Raw genomic sequence first — 13374 nt, 5'->3', positions numbered from 1 at the left:
TTTTAAAAAGAAAAATATTGAATTTAACCACAAATTAGAAAAAAAGGTGTTACAAGCACTAGGGTGCATTTTTAGTATTAATTCAAACGGCAGCGAAGTGCTGCTTATATAGTTCAATGGATTCTGTATTTTCTAATAAGCAAGTTAGTACATAGCAATGAAATTTTTTTTATCCTACTTCCCTATGAAAGGTCTTGCTGCTGCCTGGGAGTGCACTGCTGCCACACTGGGTAAAGAAACCATTTCCCAGAGAGAGGACATCAACTCGGACAGGGCTGGTGCTCAACAGCTATTCCTGATATTTTGAAGCACTTGAGTTTGTACTGAACTGCATTAACTGTTTAAATGAATCGGTTCGTTTTTAGCCTTCTTTACATGCTACTTCGTTTATAATATTCATACAGTGATTGGAATGTCTGCTAATTTTTGATGCAATTGTTATTAGTGCGAGCTGCTGTTAGCTCAACTTTTGTTGTTGGAAAACAGAATACAAATATTAAAAATTAAAAATCAAATGGTGGTTTTGACTAAACAGTTTGTACATGCACCCTGCAATCCTGTGGTTTTGGGGAGGGAGTCCCAGAGCCCATAGGACAGAGCACATTTTTCTCTGTGTGGGTCGAGATAAATCTGCCCTCAGAGATGGAGCATCAAGTAATATTTTTAAAACCCCTTAAGGGATTTGGCAGACTTAACCTGCTCAAGAAATTTCCCTGCATATTTCAAACACTTGAGTGAAAAGGCAGGGGAGGAAAACCAGATATCCATCTCTAGATTTCTAATTATGGTCAATAGAGGTAGAACTGAGCTTTGAATTTAACAGATCAGAATTGGACCCAAATAATGAATCAAATCAGAATAATACAGAGCAGATCTTAAAACAGATGAGGCTGCTTCCAGACGCTACATATACAAGAGGAGCTTTTTGGTTGCTGCACACACCCAGTTATACCTCACTTTAAATTTCCTTGGCTAGTTTAATTGTTCGTTAGAACTTTCAAGCAGCAAAGTTCACAATAATACCTAACCTATTGCTCACTGCAGTGAGATATAGTTCTGCATCCCTTTAGAGACACAAACTCTCCAAAGTCAAGGGGGATGTTTGCATAAGTGAGATCGGTACCATATGATGTAAATTAATTCATTTCACAACCATCTCCACTTGACTGGGATTCCTTTCGTATTTACTAACAGGATATGAACCAGAGTTTAGTTCTGACATGTTTTCACATGACACATCTCCGAAAGTAAGCAGTGAAACAATTCAACTGTTACTGTTCCAATTTATTTTCATTACGCTTTGGCACGTGGAGAGAGTGTAAGATTGAGAGCGAGCACACAAAAGTACAAAGAGGTACGTTTTCTTGCAATGCCTGGTTGCTTAAGTAAAAGAAGCATTCATGTATTTCAGCAAGAATGAATTTCCCTATTTATTTTTAAGAAACATGAGACTGAAGGCATAAAGTAAAAGAATAGATGCTACCAGTTTAGTGAGATAATGGTTTCACCGAGGAAATAACAGCTGGAAAAAAATGGCTACTGCAATGCTGAAACTAATTGTAAATTATTGGACTCTAGATGTGCAAGGTAAAGGAAAGGAGCTCTATGCTAAAGAAGAGCTCATTTCATTACTTTCGTATGCAGCTAAAAGGCTGATGCTTTTTCTGGAATTGTTTCTCCCACGGCATCACCTAAAGGCCATAGCAGGCTTCAAATCTCCTTGGGGGGGGGGAGTGCCGTGATAGTGAGGGAGTGTGTGCTTGTTTAAAGGATACAGGTGTGTGAATTCCTTCGTAACTACAGTGGTGCCCCGCAAGACGAATGCCTCGCAAGGCGAAAAACTCGCTAGACGAAAGGGTTTTCCGTTTTTGCGTTGCTTCGCTAGACGAATTTCCCTATGGGCTTGCTTCGCAAGATGAAAACGTCTTGCACTTTTTTTTTAAAGCCGCTTGAAGAGGCGCAGTTACGACGGACCGTGCTTCGCAAGACGAAAAACATCGCAAGACGAAAAGACTCGCGGAACGAATTAATTTCGTCTGGCGAGGCACCACTGTATTTGCTTGAAAACCTGCTCCCAGTGCATTTTGCATCCCCCCACATGCTCAAAGAAACAGCTGTTCTGAGTAAAAACTCTCCATGACATGGTGAAGATTGCCATTTATCTCGAGACATTACTATGCTCAATAATGCTGGACTGTGGTATTTGCAGATATAGCATTTGGAACATTTCTTCACTGATGACCATTTTTGTGTCGCCAAGGACATTGCAACAGCTTCTTTGAAAAAATGAAAGAATCTTGCATATCTGGAGTGGATACTCTGTTACTATACACTTTCTGCAATGACACTTTGCACGTCTCCAAACTGAGAAGCAGTTCAAATGAACATAATGAGGTTGCGTTCACAAGAACATTAATACTTAAGTTTACAAATGTACTCTGCACTTTTAGCAGCATCTCCTGCTCTGTTCACAAAGAATAATATGAAGTAAAGAACCATCAAAGGGGAGTCATACTGACATTTCTTCACTGTTACAAGCATAGAGTTCACTCTACATCAATCCATCAAAATGAGTGTAGCTACTATTCTATTGAATCAACAAATGTTTGGGGACATCTCTTTGCACCTGAATGCGAACCTTATAAATGAAAAACATTGCAATAATGATATTGTTATTTAAATTCCTGTGAACCAGATTGTATGTGGAAGTAAGAGAAGTTCTCTTGAATAACCTCAATGGTGTTGCTTTATTTCACATGAATGCAGCTGGATATGCAGTTTCATGTGGGGAAAGGCAGACATATTTTATATCTCATTTTTATTCCCATACTCCTGATGATTTTATCTAGGGATCCCAAGATCTATAAGTATATACTCAAGACACATCTGTAGCACATACAGACTGGCCTTTTGCATAAGTGAAAAACTGCCATGGTTTCCTCCAGCTGCTATACAACATTTTATAAATCTCCAAATACTCACAGATGTAGAAATATTCCCGGCCTGGCCTGAACTCAAATCCTAATGAGAACGGAGTGAAGAGTTGAAATTTTTCTGAGAACTTCAATGGTCCATTCGGAGAGTGAGGCCGATTGCACTCCCACCTCTTGAATCCTTTGGAAGTGTGATCACAGGAACTGTAGCCATCAAAGTTCACCATGTAAAGGATGTAGCGTTCAGTCTTATCTTCTGACACTGAATCTTCATAATGAGGACAGAATACATCCAAATAGTCATTGATGCAGACATCAATATGGTAGTCACCCCGCTGGAATCTGAAAGGAAAAACAAAACAAAACCAGTTCAGGAAATCTTCACGACAAAAAAATTACTTAAAGTCACAAAAAATTAACATCTTGATCAGGATTCACTCTCTCAGAAAAAGCCCTTCACAAGGACTTCCACTTGTGCAATGGGGCTTTCCCATCCCCTGTATTGGCTCCGTGTTTGTGTTTCATGAGAACCCCCAGGAGGAGCACACAAGGGAGAGGAGAATTGTTCCATCAGGCAACCTGTTATGTTTGCATAGATGGAACCTTTGTAACAGTGCAATGTTGAATACTGCCCTTGGGGTATTTCCTTTGTCAAAAGCATGGGAAATAGCTCAAGAAATTTTTCAAGCCATAAGTTTGCACTCAGTGCCCTTTAACTGAAGGGCCACAACCAGTTCCTGTTAGGATTGTCCTACTCTCCTGTAGGATCCTGGCAGAGACACATGCCTGACTGGCATGATATCAAGAGGCATCAGCACACTTAGGAATCCACAGACTATTCGCAGTTTGCGTAGCAGAACTCAGTAGCACAGCATTTTGGCTAATCTACTTTATTTACATATAATACACTTGGAGCATTCTGACTTAGCTCCTTCCTCTTTCTCATCAGACAGCAAAGAGAGAAAGAACAAAGGACAATAGTCCCACTTCACGAACACAGTAACATAAACATCCTGTCTCCGTCACTTCCCACACTGTGGAATGAAAACATACACCGCCATGTGACAGACAACAATCCCATGACTGCAAACACAGAGCAAGACTCCTAACAGTTCTTGTTTGTATCCTTTGCCCTACAATTGCCTCCGGATCAATATATTCTATATGGGGGGGAGGGGGACTGTGAGAGAAACTCTGTTTCATCTCTCTTTATTAAAGAAAAAAACCAGAAATGCTATACATACTTTCATACAGCACAAACACCAAATGGGAGATATCACTTCTGTACCACAACCAAATCTCATTACAGGCACATGCATTCATCTTTGCTTTCTCTTTGCTGCTGGCAACGTTTAGTCAAGATCCAAGAAAGCAAAGTATACCTTTGAAATATTTTTGAAAAGCAATGTTACTCCACTGCCAAAGTGCATAGAAGAGATACCGCTGCTCAGATAAAAGAATTCTAGACTATGAATTATCAGCACTCACCTGACAGTTTGGAATGAGAGCCAGATGAGAAAGGTAGTACAAGGCACTTTCACTGATGCGCTTTTATTATCAGCATTGGTAAGCAGTATTAGCTGCAGCAGTAGTGAGGCTGTTTTTACTGTCATTGTAATAGAAGTGCAGGAGCTTAGTGCCAGGTAGGGCCAACATATTTCTCGCCCAACTCTCAGCTGCGTACTGCAGGTGGGAGTTGTATGCACTGCATATGGAAGCTTGCCAGTCACCTGAGAGAGTCACTTTCACACACAGCCCAGACGCAGCAATTTAGTCCCACTGAGTCCTCTCTACCTACTACTCTCTACTCACAGGAGTGCATCTTAACAGCAAAACACTCTTGGAACATGAATCAAACATACATTCACTGCAAAGGTTAGAGACGGTCCATGAGGTAACTGTGCCCCTGAAGGACCAGGTGTGCAGCCTGAGAGTCATTTTGGATTCACAGATGTCCATGGAGGTCGGTTGTGTTTCCAGGGCAGCTGTCGACCGGCTCCATCTGGTATGCCGACTGACACCCTACCTGCTTGCGCACTGTCTTGCCAGAGTGCTCTGGTTATTTCCTGCTTGGGCCACTGCAATGCGCTCTACGTGGGGCTACCTTTGAAGGTGACATGGAAACTACAACTAATCCAGAATGTGACAGTTGGGCTGGTGACTGGGAGCAGCCACCGGGACCATATAACACCAGTCCTAAATGATCTACACTGGCTCCTAGTACGTTTCCGAGCACAATTCAAAGTGTTGGTGCTGACCTTTAAAGCCCTAAATGGCCTCAGTCCTGTATATCTGAAGGAGTGTCTCCAGCCCTATCATTCAGCCCAGACACTGAGGCCCAGCTCCAAAGGCTTTCTGCCAGTTCCCTCACTGTGAGAAGTGAACTTACAGGCAGCCAGGCAGAGGGTCTTATCAGTAGTAGTGCCCACCCTGTGGAACACCCTCCTATCAGATGTCAAGGAGATAAATAACTACATAACTTTTAGAAGACATCTGAAGGAATTCCTGTATCAGGAAGGTTTTTGTATTTGATGTTTTATTCTGTTGGAAACCACCCAGAATGGCTTGGGCAACCCAGCCAGATGGGAAAGGTTTGAATAAATTAGTAGTAGTAGTAATATCATCAGTGAAAGCTTTATTTTCACAGGTATCGCATAATGTGGACATCTGTTAGCAGGAATATAAAGTTAACACAAGCTGTCTTGTGAAATAGTGGCTCTAGACCACACTGTATACCTGCAGCATATATACTTCCACAGGGACGTGGGTGGCGCTGTGGTCTAAACCGCTGAGCCTCTTGGGCTTGCTGATCGGAAGGTCAGCAGTTCAAATCTATGCAACGGCGTGAGATCCCATTACTCTGTCCCAGCTTCTGCCAACTTAACCATCCAGGGGTCCTTTACCCTTTTACCTTATAGTTCCACAGAGACAAGCATCGACTTCTACCAGCTATTCTTTCCACGCTGTACTTATTCTTACCACATTATCCCTACCTATGGCTTCTATTCCTCGACAGCAGCCACTGTAAAGTGCAGAGATAGTAATAAAGATACCGTGACATATTTAACTATAATGTCCCTTTTCACCTGAGGCACATATTTTAAGCACCTGATGGACCTGAAATCTGCCAACTAGATACTTCCATCCAATTTAGGGCGGTGAGGCGGGGGGGAAGCAATGATCATTGGGTCTTCTCCAAGGATATATTCAGAGCAATCTATTCATCTCCTACAATCATTTAGCTACCATAAAATAGGTTTTTAACAAAGGAGAAATTGTGTTTAGTGTACGAACAAAAGCCTGCTAAATCTAATTCTGGCCAGTGCACATCACCACATGGTTTTCTCTTGAAACCCAGTAAAGGGACTTTATTTCAGAACTCATATCTGCCATAACCACTAAGGCAAAGTAGATGAGGGATTTCCATGACTGGAATTCCTAGGGCCTATTTCTTTGACAAAAAGCAGCAATGAAGATTCCTGATACTGGACAGGGCTGCCATATAACAGAGAAGGAATTTAAAACCTTTCTTCCTGTGATTTCACCCCACTGAAAATTCTAATCCTTGGAGCTATTTGCCCTCTGTGTTCCCTTAAATTTTGCCAATGGGGATTTAGAGCAGGTTTGTTGGAGGAATGCTAAATTTCAGAAAGAAGATCAGGACCTCTCATATTATGAGTTAATCAAAGCAATATTTAGAAGGGGCAACGTACCTACTCAAGGCTGAGAAGAAAGAGGCAACTTATTCCCATCCTTATTTGGATATTTGTATTAAGTGTGTGTAAGTACTAAAGTGGATGGCTACTAATTAAAGCTATTTGCTAGAGAGCTTATACATTTTATATTTCATTTTATTAGTATCAGGCAATTTTAAATTCTTGCCAAAAACCCAGACTATTTAAATCATATCTGAAACTTGAATACAGTGGTACCTCGGGTTACATATGCTTCAGGTTACAGACTCCGCTAACCCAGAAATAGTGCTTCAGGTTAAGAACTTTGCTTCAGGATGAGAACAGAAATTGTGCTCCGGCGGCACGGCAGCAGCAGGAGGCTCCATTAGCTAAAGTGGTGCTTCAGGTTAAGAACAGTTTCAGGTTAAGTAAGGACCCCCGGAACGAATTAAGTACAGTGGTACCTCGCAAGACGAATGCCTCGCAAGACAAAAAACTCGCTAGACGAAAGGGTTTTTTGTTTTTTGAGCTGCTTCGCAAGACGATTTTCCCTATGGGCTTGCTTCCCAGACGGAAACGTCTTGCAAGTTTGTTTCCTTTTTCTTAACACTATTAATACAGTTGCGACTTGACTTCGAGGAGCAACTCATAGAACGCAGTGTGGTAGCCTTTTTTGAGGTTTTAAAAGACTTTGGTGATTTTTGAAGCTTTTCCAAAACTTTCCCGACACTGTGCTTCGCAAGACGAAAAAAAATCGCAAGACGACAAAACTCGCAGAACGAATTAATTTCGTCTTGCGAGGCACCACTGTACTTAAGCTGAGGTACCACTGTATATTGATTAGCAAATAGAAAGCCTAGTTTACTAGATCAAAGCTAAAAGTCATTATTTCCTCCTCAGAAACCCCAACCTGAATTCAAAGGAAATATTTTTAACTTTCAGAGACTACATTTAAGGTATACTATAAGAAAAATAGCCAGCTATCAGAATGAGATGAATGTTTCAGTTCAAAACTAATTTACCTGCTCTAAACCAAGACTGAAAAGTGCAACAGTGTAGGAAAGAAGAAATTAGTTTACAAACATGTTTGAGAAGATGATTAAAAAAGCAGGCTATAGAGCTCCTTCCTCACATTTTGCTAGAATGCAATCCGTATGCTCCTCTACAGTATTCACAGAGGCTACAGATTTTCCTGGTTTTGTCATTTAAGTCCCAGTCTTGTAGATCCCCCTAAACAGTATGCAAATGAGTCCCCAAATGTCACTAGGTTGGGCAACTAACTTCTTACACGTCTACTCCATGTAGAAAGCTCAGAATACACACACCTACTCAAAGCTAGCTGAGACTATAATGTAAGGAAGGAATAAGTCAGTCTTTTCTTCAAAATGAATAGGCTAGAGAGCTAAAATAAAATTCCTGAACCACAAGTCTTTCCCCCCACTCCAAATAATGCATTTTGCCTCCTTACATTATCAGTTACATACAAGAAAACACACTGCTATTCTTCAACCACAATTAACCTTTACATTCAGTCAGGTGACGTTCATACAGTGTCATGGAAACTTGCACGCTACTGAGTTAGATAATAGGCAGTAAAGCTCTAAAAAGGCATGGCAAAGCCTGAGACAGTTAAGTAGCTCCTCAGCCAAGGCACCTCTGCAGCAAGCAAATAAGAATTCATATTGATTCCAGGCCAGCAAAGATTGGTTCAGATCATCAGACGTAAGGATACTTGCTTCTCAGACATCTCCTATTTGTTTCAGCTGCAGGAATGCTGAATGGGGGGGGCTGACACTTTCAACCAAAGAAATACTCAAGACTGACAAAATGTTTTGAAATTAATTCCTGTGCTCTGGTGTTTATCCATCATTACAAAATGCAGGCACGGCTCGTACCATGTGCATTTTTTCATAATTGTAATTCTGAAGCATATGCGAGTCTTGTCTTGAATCTAATAAACTTTGTTGGCTATGGCTATAAGAGGTCTGCTTAACTAGATATTTAGAATGCAGTAGCATTTTTTGCATGTTGCTCTCTCTTTCACTTCCCTCCGTTAAAAAAATAAACAGTATAAAATCCTGGCATAAAAAATAGCACCACTGACACTAATTGCCCATTATCATATAGATGGATAAAGAACGGCAATAGCTTCTGCTTGTGGCTTGCCCCATACAAAGAATATATATTAGTCATATTCTGTGTTTTAAGGTGCATATGCTAGCAGCAGCACCTCTGTTTCAAACTGCTCTCTATTTTCAGATATCATGGAAGAGTTTTCTTTACAGAGAAGGGAAAATCCTCCTGTTTAAACACAAGCACATTATAAGTATTAGGATGGCATTCTTCCTCAGATCTCAGAATGTTCAGACTGACAAATCAGATAATTTGAATTGGGTAACAATACTTTCAGGGATGTGGGTGGCGCTGTAGGTTAAACCACAGAGCCTAGGACTTGCCAATCAGAAGGTCAGCGGTTCGAATTCCAGTGACGGGGTGAGCTCCCGTTGCTCGGTCCCAGCTCCTGCCAACCTAGCAGTTCGAAAGCACGTCAAAGTGCAAGTAGATAAATAGGTACCGCTCCGGTGGGAAGGTAAACGGCGTTCCGTGCACTGTTCTGGTTTGCCAGAAGCGGCTTGGTCATGCTGGCCACATGACCCGGAAGCTATACACCGGCTCCTTTGGCCAATAAAGCGAGATGAGCGCCACAACCCCAGAGTAGGTCACGACTGGACCTAATGGTCAGGGGTCCCTTTACCTTTAACAATACTTTTGCCTTGGGGGTGTCAACTTGAATAAAATATTGGGGGAGCCCAGGTAAGGTAAGGCCCCCCACATAATTGATCACATGACATGGCACACACACACGCATTTGAATAGCAATGCCCATTAATTTTTAAGGCAGACCCCCCCAAATATTTTATAGGGGGGCAAAGGGACCTTGGCCCCTAGGAGTTGGATCCTATGTCTCGCCCTAACATTGCTAATTTAGTTATCAGCTGTCGTGTGAAAAAGTTCTTACAATATACAGTTGCACAATTATATATCTTATTTGAAGAAGTTTTTTATATTAAACTTACAAGCCTATCATAAAACACTGAAGACTGTGTCCAACAATGCCACCTGTGGAAATCGCCAAAAACTGGTTTATTCCCCTTACTGTCAGCTGAACGAGGCTATTAGATGCACTCCTAGGATTATGTTTAAATGCATTTCATATACAAACCTACATAAAGTGCTGAATCCAAACCCTTGGATGGCAGTGATGGGATTAATAGTGTGCTGTGGATACCACCACATCCACAACACTACTGCTCACACCTTCCAAGGTGGAAGGTTGGGCAGAGGAAGGAGCGGAATTCTCTTTGCTGTGCCAATGAAAAGGCTCAGATGGGGCCTGTTGCCTGCATGTGATGGCTGCACAACATAGCTGTCAACTTTTCCCTTTTCTTGCGAGGAATCCTATTCGGAATAAGGGAATTTCCCTTTAAAAAAGGGAAACATTGACAGCTATGCTGCACAGGATCCAGCAGGTCCTGTCCTGGTTCAATCCTACCTCTTTCCTCCAAAATGCCCTATTTTAGAAGTCCCCACTAGCTATCATAGGCAGTAATGTCTGTCCACTATTTGTCTGGGCAGGGGGCATCTCTGCCTCAACCAAATCCACTGTAGTACAGCATTGCTCTGCAAACCACCCATCTCATAGCTTAGTTAACAGACTGCCAGTGGTTTATAGATTACTTGAGGAGTATATGAATTCAAACCCATAAGTCAGCCAACATTCAAGATACACCCAAATACCACCCAATGTGAGCTCTCAACAGAAGAATCATCACTCCATTATTCTTTTGAACAGCTCAATACATTCATTTTTGTTTTTCTCAATACGCTCTCCCACATAATGATTTAAAAAGCTAGAGGTTAGTAATTAAGCTTGCTGGAGGATAAAACAATTTATTTAAAGATATTGCAAAAATAGTGCTTGCGTCTATCATTTGGATGCTGAGAATTTATACAAAAGCACTATTTCAGAAATACCCATAAACAAGCTCCTTTAAAGAAATCATGCCCCTTTTGTCAGAATTGCCATGCCTCCCAATAAACTGTTCACAGGCAGTGCTGAAAACATCATTGATTCCAACTCAAAGAACAACGGAATAATCAGACAAAGTATTAATTTCAGTTCTATTCACTTTTTTTAAAAAAAGCAATGCATTATTCTAGTTGCAGAAGGCAGCATATTGGAAAGGTTCCATTTTGTTACTTAAAAAAATAATAATCAAGTGGGACAAAACGAATAAATTAGGGTAGTGAAGTACCAGGATGATGACCATTGTTAGATCGTCTGTTTTATGTCCCAATGTAGTTAAGAATGTCTTGTACCTTCTTGTTAACACGCATTGAATCCCAACTTGGAAGAAAGGTAGGATATAAAGTAATAATAAGACCTCTACAATAACAGTACTAAAAAGTCACACTCGGGCCAGGAAAGCACTGAGACAGAGGGAAAGTTTTTCTTTTTATCATTAAGTCCTCTCTATTCAATTACTATTTATCTGGGTAATTAAACACTGGGAAAGGATGCCAGGCTAATTGTTAGATTATGATAATTACCTGTCTCTGCTGTGCTGCAATGATCAAAATAAAACGTGGATACGGGCATAGAGCTGCGGCTGCTCTGTAATCGTCAGGCTTCCATGGGAAACCAGGCCGTTTATTACTTGTTCATTACAAAATCAGGCAGAGCAACTTATCATTTGTAACTTCTCTCATCCCCCCCCCCTTCACTTGCTCTGCTGGAACAAAACTCCCAAAAGGTTGCGCCAAAGCTGTTGTCTCTGATTGGCCCACTTCCATCACAATTACACAGTTGAGCAGAATCAGGTCCCTGTACTTGAGAGACTTCATCAGACCTGAAATTACTGCCTTATAATAGACTGCAACGACCTATCACATTTTCAGGAACAGCCAAGACTATCTTGCTACCCAATTTCCATTGTGCCAACGAGTCAAAGATCTAGCTTCACCCTCTTATTCCTATTGTAACCCTGCACTGGCACCTGAATGCTTCAAATTAGTTGGATCATATAAGTGGGATGCAATCAGCAACAATGGAAGGGTGGAGGGGCGGGTAAACAGTAATGATTTATTGCTGAAAATGAGCACTAAGATCCCTTTCTATCTCAGTTCATAGAAAACAGTCTAAAGATGGATCAGCTTCTGCTATGATCACCAAGCTTTTAAGCAGTTAAATAAAATCCACTTCATCTTATCAAAACTTCAATCCAGCTTCTTCTTTTTTTTAGAATACTGAAATATAAAACACAAGGGACACTCTATGGAACAATGTGCACAGAGTAGCATGCACAAAAGTGGGGTGCCATTGCCTGCTGTCCCTTTCCATAATAGTGGGCCTCTCATACACATTGCAGTGCACAAAGTAGGGCCAGGAATAGCCCTGATTTTAAAAGCTACCCCTAAGTGCTCATAGGAAATGCTACCAGAAACCATTCCTACTACAGTAATACAAAATGTCTACAAAAACAACAACAACAAAGGGTTGCTTCATTTTCATATCCAACAATTAAAAAACAACAACCTGCCAATGCTGGGCAGTCAACCAAAGTCTGCCTACTCTATCTACTAGGCAGACTGATTAAAGCTGGGCAGCCTTAATTTTATGCATGTCTCTGCCTGCAAGAAATATGCCAATAATGCAGGAGCATCCTCTGTATATTTCGAACCAAGAGACACCTGTATTATCCTTTCTTGCACTGTATTTAAAGACAGAACCAATTGAAGAAGAGCAGCAACTCATAAATGTTAACTCATAAAGAAGAGCCTTGGGTTTGAACAGAACAATAATGGTCAACAGTGGTGACAGAATCATGGGTGGGTGCAATAGCTACTGGAAAGCTTTTAACAAGCTATGTCCTTTTCTCATCAAAACCAAGCTACACTGCGTGAAAGGACATGCAAACGAAAAAAATTAAGCTAAGTATAATGATTTTTAATGTACTTATTTATCAAAAGGTGCAAGTTTGCTTCTTGAATTATCTGTGGTTCAATCCCATACCTATAACTTTTCGTACAGCTGGATCTTGTATCACAGCCAAACACCGCAGAAAGCAATATACATAAAGAGATAATGTAAGCATAAAAAAATTACTCTTTCGATAACACACCACAAAAACAGTCAACATTTACTCCCCATCTATAAATCTAGCCACTTTAGTACCAACTGGTCAAATACGGGAACACTTTTATGCCCTTAACACTCTTATCTTCTCATGAACATCCCTTTTCTCCCTTTCCTCTCTTCTTTTGATCAAACGGTACTTTCCAGAAGAATGTACAAGAAAGGCAACTGCTCTTCAATGTAAACACACATAAGCCACCTCTTGATCTTTGGGACTTCTTGTCCCATCCTTAAGAAGTGTGTGCTTGTCCAGGCCGCGGGGCTTCAGGAGAATAGTTGTGCCAAGGCAGATGGATGATAAAGCAAGAGGGCAATCAGGGGCACATTCATGCTGTGTGACATGTCAGAGCATCGATTCCAAGGAGATCAAGCTCTCATCCTCAAATTCTCCCAGCTCCAATAGCTTTAATCCCTGCAATGGCAACCTCTACCTGCCTATTGATTTTTCATTGCTGTGGGCATTTAGCTTAGTGAGGGGGATGGAGAGAGATGGGAGGGGGAAGAGTACACGACAAGCTCTTATTCTTTCAAAGGCATCATTTAGACTTATGAGCTGAACTTTAGTATCGAT

At 41.1% G+C, this 13374-nt stretch overlaps 1 protein-coding gene across 4 annotated transcripts in view; it reads right to left on the bottom strand.

The window, feature by feature from the left end:
- Positions 1 to 13374, bottom strand: part of EFNA5 (ephrin A5) — a 215280-nt gene that overhangs the window by 39707 nt on the left and 162199 nt on the right. For all 4 annotated transcript variants that reach the window (XM_083464639.1, XM_083464640.1, XM_083464637.1 and 1 more), the window contains exon 2: positions 2983 to 3275. In XM_083464639.1, the coding sequence (XP_083320765.1) occupies positions 2983 to 3275 (293 nt within the window). The remainder of the gene's footprint in view (positions 1 to 2982; positions 3276 to 13374) is intronic.

Source organism: Podarcis liolepis (genome assembly GCF_965112155.1).
Source record: "Podarcis liolepis genome assembly, chromosome: 11".
Lineage (NCBI taxonomy): Eukaryota > Metazoa > Chordata > Lepidosauria > Squamata > Lacertidae > Podarcis > Podarcis liolepis.
The sequence above is the reverse complement of the archived record's forward strand: the minus strand, read 5'-3'. Positions and strand labels throughout refer to the sequence as shown.